This window comes from Pinus tabuliformis, chromosome Q (genome assembly GCF_031772625.1).
Source record: "Pinus tabuliformis cultivar Carrire ecotype Pingquan chromosome Q, CPIR1, whole genome shotgun sequence".
Taxonomy (NCBI): domain Eukaryota; kingdom Viridiplantae; phylum Streptophyta; class Pinopsida; order Pinales; family Pinaceae; genus Pinus; species Pinus tabuliformis.
Window position 1 is genome coordinate 334422231 of NC_142296.1, and position 8781 is coordinate 334431011.

At 32.6% G+C, this 8781-nt stretch overlaps 1 protein-coding gene across 1 annotated transcript; it reads right to left on the minus strand.

Annotated features, from left to right (window-relative positions):
- Positions 1–3659: 3659 nt before the first annotated feature.
- On the minus strand, positions 3660–5916 carry LOC149219548 (protein trichome birefringence-like 36). The gene is made up of 5 exons (XM_089386853.1): positions 5507–5916; positions 4770–4941; positions 4511–4680; positions 4239–4397; positions 3660–3996 (listed from the first exon to the last, which is right to left on the minus strand). Exons 1-5 carry the CDS (start codon positions 5914–5916, stop codon positions 3660–3662), a joined length of 1248 nt encoding a protein of 415 aa, XP_089242979.1.
- Between the last annotated feature and the right edge of the window lie 2865 nt (positions 5917–8781).

The window sequence follows — 8781 nt, forward strand, 5'->3', positions numbered from 1 at the left end:
GTCTAAAACCAATATGGCCCACCGAAGTGTATCCATTCTGCATGACACACTCTTTCAGGATGTTAAAACTTTCTTACAAGGGAACACATAACAAAGGGTATGCATGCCTCTCTGGGTTTTACAACAGGTACATAAAACATTTCAAAACCACAACTAACCATTACAAAAGAGTATATGGCATGTATATTTGTTCTAATTACAATATGTGACTCATACTACACCATGAGTCTGTTCCACAAACTTACACTAATTCACACAAACTGGATTGTCCATCATCCTCCAATATCTGATGTTGGCATTTTTAATATATATCTTCATATATCTAATTGTTAACCATTTTTACAAATAAATTTGTTTATTGGATTTCAGAGATCTGTGGTTTGAGCTTTTTGTATTTTTGACCAGAGAATCCACAGTTGAAGAATTTATACACCAACGTTTCGAATCCCAAATGGGATCCATCATCAGGGAACAGAGAAAGATGATAAAAAGAAGAGCGAGATGAAGGAAATAAATACTCATGAGGGATGAATGTTCAAGGAACAGCACAGGTCGGCCAGAGAGATTTAAAATAAAACCTAATTTTTATTTTTAAATTAATATCATTTAATTAATATTTATAAAATAAAAACTTTAAACTAAAATCTAAGTTAATATTAATATTAAAAGCTAATATATAAATTAATATTAAAACCTAAAATCTAAAATGATAGAGATATCTAAAACTAAAATATAAGATAATATTGATAACAAACCCTAATATATGTATTGATAACAAACCCTAATATATAACTTTAATTTTTTTATTTTTTATTTTATATAACTTTATATTTGTGTAATATGATTAATATAATTGTATAACTTAAAATCTATATATATATAATAGAATTAAAATCAATAAAGCCTCATATCTATATTAGACTCTAAAACTAAAATAAATATTAATATCATAATACTTTATATATATAACATAAAATTCTTATATTAATATTAAAATCTAAAAACTAATATATGTATTAGAGTGATATTATAAATCCTAAAAACTATATAAAATTAATATAATATTAATATTTATTTAATTTAACATCTATATAATATTAATATAATATTTATATTTATATAACTTAAGACAAAATAACTTAATGCTTTCTATAAAACTTGAGCCCTATATAACTTAATTTTTTACCTACAAACTAAATCACCTAATGAATATAAAAGAATTAATAAAACCTAAAATCTATAACAATAAATAATATTAGGATATAATAGTATTAATAAAACTTAGTATCTATAACATTAAATTAATATTAATATAGCCTAAGATTTATATTCATTCTATATTAAAAATTAAATAAACTCTATAATTAAAATCTAAACTATATTAAAACATACATTAATGTCTAAAAACCTATGCTTGAAGTTATTTAATAAAATCAAAACTATGTTAATATCTACACTAATATGAAAACCTATGAAAATATCCATCATCATAACTATCTTACCTGATCGACAGCTTACCTGACCGACAACTTACCTGGGGCCGGACTGACGTTTCTTGATTTCACTGATGAGGGGAAGCCAGCTTCCGCTAATCTCCAAACCGTTGTCTCTGTTCAGATTACAAGGATGCTTCAAGATCTCAAGGGCTTCTCTGATTTTCCGCTTCTGATGCTGCTCTTCTCTCGCGATGATTGATGCGCTTTCTAAGCAGATGTGGTGTTTAGTCTTCGAGGAGTGCTCTGCCAAGGCCGAGGTACGTGATCTTCCATTCCTGATGTCAGCGCCATGCTCTTTTAGTCTTGTTTGGAGGGAGCGACCAGTTTCACCTATATAGCTTTTCCCACACGAACAGTCTATTTTATAGACTCCTTTAAGTTGCTGCTTGTCAATATCATCTTTCACTGATTTTAGACTTTGTCTGATGGTACCAGGAGCTGAGAATTGAGTTAGAATGTTTTTCTTTCTTAGGATCTTTGCCATTTTATCTGTGACCCCATGGATGTAAGGTAGAAAAACCTTACCATCATGAGGTTGATCCTCCTTATTAGGTTTGGGAGATGACAACCTCTTTTCAGCTTTCTTTATGGCATTTTTAATTTCATGATCCTTGTAGCCTATGTTCTTGAAAGTTGAAACTAAATTCTTCTTCTCTTCATTTATATGTTCTGAGTCAGAAATTCGGAGGGCTCTAATGGCAAGAGTGTTCAGAACGCCTAGCTTTTGGGCTGGGTGATGGTGGGAATCCGCGTGAAGGTAGCTTTCTGTGTGAGTTGATTTCCTGAAAACCTTATGGCCCAAGGAGCCATCCTCTTTTCTGATGATAAGAATGTCTAAGAAAAAGATGCTCATATTTTCTTCAAGCTCCATAGTGAATTTTATATCAGGAGAAATGGAGTTAAGGTGATTGAAAAACCTGATGAGTTCTGTTTTATTGGTAAATTTGTTTATTATTAAAATGACCAATTCCAACATAGACACAGACACAAATGTGTGACCATAATTAACCAAACTAAATGACGCTATATTCTTTTAACCAGAATTACATCATCGACATAACACTTTGTATTTTTTTGTTTTTAACAATTGCATTCTACAGGTGACAAATGGGCTCTCCAAACTTGGTTCTAAGGCTTTTATGACAGATAGGCAGGGGGCTCTCCAATCAACGCCGACATATCTCCGTTGCTATCGTCAACAGGGGTCCTCCAAATGACAGGGTCTCGGCGTCAAACAAATACAAGCCGCCTCATCACCACAATCCGATCTGCTGCTCGATCCAACGATACAAATGACTGATAGTCTCGCAACAACGTTACTGTCACACAACAGCACACTCTCTCGATTCTCAGAACTCTTTATGGACAAACTAAAACAAAATATAATTTTGTTATTTCCCTTAGCCCGGGATGGGCCAAGCCCAGGAGGGGCGAGGCTCTCAGAGTTTCGATACTATGATAAAGTTTTGAAAATGTAAACTATTTTTCATTTATTAATTAAATATATATATATTACATATACAGAGAGTATTGTGTGAAGATAGGTAAACTATCTAGACACACAATCTGTTGATCGAGAGAATATTTCAACCACAATCCAAATTAAGGAAATAACCCCTATAGAATAGAAACAAATTCTTTATAGAAAATCACAATTAAAACAAATAAAATTACATTTTTGTAAGATCCAATAAATATAAAAGATGAGAAATGTACAGCAATATGAACTAATTTATTAATTAAATATGATATTACATATACAGAAAGTATTGTTATCAAGATAGGTAAACTATCTAGACACACATATTGTTATCAAGATAGGTAAACTATCTAGACACACATATTGTTATCAAGATAGGTAAACTATCTAGACACACAATCTGTTGATTGAGAGAATATCTCAACCACAACTGGTATTAGAGAAATAACCCTATAAAATAGGAACAAATTCTTTACCTGTAAAATTACAATTAAAACAAATAAAATTACATTTTTGTAGGAGCCAATAAATACAAAGGATGAGAAACGTGCAGCAATATGAACTAAAAAATACTGAGGTGCAAATAAGTGAAAGACGCACCTAAAAATACCAGAGGTGCAAACAAGTGAAAGACGCAGAGGTGCATCCTGGCATATATTCAATCACAATTTTATTCTCGATCTTCAATTCCCTAAACCCTCGGAAAGCAAAGTGACATACAAAAGCTCGTTCCATGTATCAGGGACGCCTGGTAAACACCAATGGCTACAATCTGCAAAGTTCTCAGGATCCCGCTTCTCATCACTAGTAACGAGACTACTGTAAATTGTAGGGTGACCATCCTTGCGAAATTGGGATAGTCCTGTGATATCCAGCAGAGTAACATGAAAATTCATACTCCTTATAACTTCCTTCACTATGGGCACCTGAGGAATCACTGGAGGCGAGTATCCTTCAAATTGCACTGGTTCAGTCTGACCATAGCAACGTTTCCCGTTCTTCTGATTCCAATCAAGCGGGCTGCACATTTACATCAATTTTATGAGGAAAAACAGTTCGTATACTTAAAATAAGAGACATAGCTACTTAAACTACTTGAACGGATGTGGATAGTAAATTTGAGGAGTATCTTGGAATTTGATTATCAAGAGAGGTTAATTTTTTTAAGACTTAACTTCAAATTCCAAAATATTCATGAAACCTGCCATCCACATTAACAATGCCCTATAAGATATACAATGTGTGTTTGTATAAAGATTTACTTGAAATGTGTAGGGGACGAGGTGCTAAAGAAGACAAGTGATTTTTTGGGATCGATATTTGCAGATATCCACTTTGCCCACGTCCTCAATCCCCTCTTGTAAGCCGAAAGTGGATGCATTTTTGTGTAAAGCCGATTGTTAGCCATGATTAAGTCCCATCTGTCCAACCACATTCGACACTATTAAATTTTTAATATCATTTACAACACAAAATTTGGTTGTGCCTTGTTCAAAACTTTAATCAGAAAGTTCAGAGTTTTGATATTTCCCACCTTTCACCTTCCCACCAATGGGATGACTCAAAAACCAATACATCAACTCCTTTCCAGTAAACCCCATTATCCTGAAGAGTGTCCAGATGGAGAATTCTCTGGTTCTGACTGTTATTGTGCAGATCAACCAGAAATGGAGACATGAAAAACTCCACAGAAGCATCATAATCCTTTTCAGAGAAAGAAGATTGTAAGACGTCATTACTCACCATATAATCAAATGCACAGCTATCCATGGAAACTACATTTATCAGCTTACCAGGGCCTTGAATATTGTAAGAGAAGATCGTTGACTAACAATTTTCTTATTGCTAGGAATCACTGCTTGAAGCATGCAGACCATGGATTCCCATTGGTTTTGACTTAATGAGTCTCCAACAAACATTAATCGCTTTCCTCTTAGTCGCTTTAGCAGATTTTTGGCATTGAAACTGAAACAACATATAATTGAAACTGAAACAACATATAAAAAAAATTCAAATCCATTTATTCTCATATACAATATCACCCTGTTTTTTGGCAATTCATTTCCTTTGAGCATAAATGCAATGCAAAAGAGGGGAACATACTTCTAAGAAGGCTAATTTGTTTTTTTTTTATTTGTTGGATTTATTTTGATTTCTGGAATCGAGAAAATTGAGGTTAAAATTGATATTCTTTTTATTTTGGAATGGGATGGATAAGAGGTGTGAGTGAAAAATTGATTTTTTTTTCAATGCTGGCTGTCTGGAAGCTCGTCCAAAAGCTCCTCTATGTGAAGCCTAGCCCTTCCATCCGATCCATTGCTGTAAGTCTAAGTGAGTAAATAAGTAGTCTCTAGAGGTTGTAAAAGAGTAAATAAGTCGTTTCTAGAGGTTGTAAATAATTTTCCATGTGATTTACGCCTAAAAATCTCACAAAAAATAAAAATAAAATAAAAAATTTATCTCACTCCTATCCATATTCTTCCAAAATATTATAAAAATGGACCATCAAAATAAGCCTGGCTATTTTTACCGAGGAATCTCGCACCCGCTCGGCTGCCATCTCCATTTCAAATAATCAGAATCTGGTCTTCCATTACCCTTGCAGTTAAATTTGCCATCAGCATAAGGGCAATGGCCAGCATGAAAAATAGGATAGGAATGATCTCGAACCCATGTCCCTGTGAACAGATCACATGTCGTTGCACTTGTTTCGAGATTGAGGGGAACACTGTCAATCATCTCTTCAGCTATTTCTCCATGTGGAGTATCTTCAACGCTTGACGCAAAGTTTCCTCCTTTGTCCTCATCAATAACATTGCTTGTATGGATTTCAAAATCCTTATTTTCGTCTAAAGTAGAGTAGGCATATCCATTTTTTACTGCCAGTAGGAGGCCTGCAAAACTGCTGAATATAAGTATGAAGCTCACAGAAGAGGCCATGGCCACAATGGTCTCTTATATCCACAACGGGAGGCAAAAGCTACACCTTTTTTGTTCTTCGCAAAATTGGTACCAACTACTTTTCTACTTTAATAATGCCCAAATTTAGTCTAACCACCTTTGCCGTGTCAATGATGTTCATGGCAGAATTGACGGCAACAACCATTTGGACTTCAATACTGCCCGAATTTACTCCAACCACCTTTGCTATTTCAATGGTGCACGAACTCAGAATTTACTCCAACCACCTTTGCTATTTCAATGGTGCACGAACTTAAACCGTTCTGTATGCCTCCTATATAGAAGAAGAAGAGAGATTCGCGAGGGCCTGTAATTGAACTTCGTGTTTACATTGGCAATGGATCACCGGATATGGTGCAGGAAGCTTTATAGACAATGCTCTGCATGGGCTGCTGCCTTGATTTTACCCTGTTGAGTATTTTTTACCGCAGCTCCTCTGGTAGATATTACTAATGGCGAAGCTTTATAGACAATGCTCTGCATGGGGCTACTGCCTTGATTTTACCGTATTGAGTTTTTTTTAACGCAGCTCCTCTGGTAGATATTATTAATGGCGTTCGGGAGCCTGTTTTTCTATGTTATCAATGGAGTTTTTGTTCGAATTGGTTGAAATCACTTTGGTATTTTTGTTTTTTAAATTAATTTTAAATGAATAAATGAATTCAGTACTCTGAACATTTTTTTGTAGTAGAATTGTGCAGAGTCAAGACATTATATTTGTGATTTTAATACATTTATATTTAATTTTTCACATATTAAATCAGAAAATATTTTTATTTTTTTATCAAAACAGAGAACAATTAGACTATTGCTATTGCAAATTGCACTGCATTGATTTCATATTTCATATTTATATGTCACATTTATTTCAGATGGCTTGCATAGGCCTGCTGTTCCTTTTTTTCCTAGGAAATATCCCTGTATGCATAGGCTTCATGCTTTTTTTTTTCCTAGGAAATATCCAGGCATGTATAGGATTGCTGCTCTCTTTTTTCTCTCAAGAAATTTTTGGCAAATCTACAGGGCCTGTTGTTTCTTATTTTTTTCAAAAAAATATCTAAGCAGATCCATGGGAAAAGATCACATCTTACAGTTCATAAACAAAACCTAATCCCTAAAATATCAAGAAGAACTTACCCTGTAACTTCTCATTAACTAAATACTTTAATACACAAACTAAGTAAAAGCCGCTATACCTGCTGCTCCCTTGATTTTAGATTTAGTGCTGCTGCCTTCATTTCCGGTTTGTTTATTTTACTTTGTTATAGTTTATTTCAAATGGCTTGCATAGGCCTGCTGCCTCCCTTGATATTAAATTTATTTCTGTATTTTTCCTTGCTGCAATTACTTTGTACATGCAAAATTAGCATTGGGATCTCGTTGTTGATGGTGTTGTGTGAGAATACTACATAGCAAAATATATGGGACAACCAATTTGAAATGACAAGTCATTCTGAAATTCCGCGGCCTAAAAATAACCCTATATGAAGAGGCTAATTATAAGTTTTCTGTTTTTGGTTATGGATGGTTATAGAATTTTTGATATTATTGTGATCATTCACTATTAAATATATAAAAATATAGTTTAAAAAAATATATATATATATATATAAATTAAAAAATTTTATTTTTATTTTTATTATTATTTTTAAATTTTATCAACATTAAAATAGTAGCCCCAAATTTAACCAAATAGGTTAATAGATATAAATCTGGGGTTGCTAGCTGCTTAATTATAGGTAAACATTTTTAGATCAAATATTCTTCATTACAGAAGGCATAACAATTTTATGAAAATAAGGTATTTATTAATTTTTTTGGATATAATATTAAGTTATTATGGCTTGCTATGAACAAAATAATAATGCCATAGAAATGTTATTGACAAAATTATTGAGAAATTTTATTAATTAGTATAAATTTATTTTAAGCATGGATTTGAGATGGATTAAATTTCTTTAGGTAAAAGCTTATTTTAAATTGTAAAAATCAATGTCTAATTTTTCATTGTTTAAATTGTATTTTTGAATGCTATAGAGAGTAAAAAATTAAGTTGTTTTTTGTTAGACTTTTTGGAAGTTTTTCTTTTGGGTTTTTTCAAAAACCGATTTAAATAACACAAATCAAGATTTCACCTCAAATTTTTCCACAGGATTCCACATACCGAAAAGCCCAAAAAATTATACTAAAGACAACTCTGTACAAAATAGATGAAGAAATAAATCTTTTGTTATTGATATATTTTTAAATATCCATCAATATTAATTCATATTAAAATATTTTATTCTTCCTTAATCAAACCATTAACTCTTCTAACTCCATATAAATATCACCGTATCAATTGGAATCTCCACCTTCAAGGCCCGTCAAACCATTGACTCTTCTAACTCCATGTAAATATCACCACATCAATTGGAGTCTCCACCTCCAGAACCCATCGATCCTTGGACGGACTATACCCTGATCATATTCCCCCTCTTCTCCTTTATTAAACAACGGTTTGGTTGAGGATCCATACCCTGATCATATTCCCCCTCTTCTCCTTTATTAAACAACGGTTTGGTTGACCCTCACCGGTCCTTTTGGGTGTTTCATCATTTACAATGATACTAACATCAATTTTAATATTATTATTAAGAATAATATTAATAATAAAAAGTATTTTTTTTAACAATAAAAATAAAAATAATAATATGGTTTTTTTGGAAAAGATTAAATTTTGCATTTTTTCCTAGAAAAATTTCGGTTGATAAGATTATTTGTGACATTGAATATGAGATAAGAGATTTACTAGACGTCACTAAGGATATTATTAGACAACACTGTGTTGTCATTTTTAGAAAG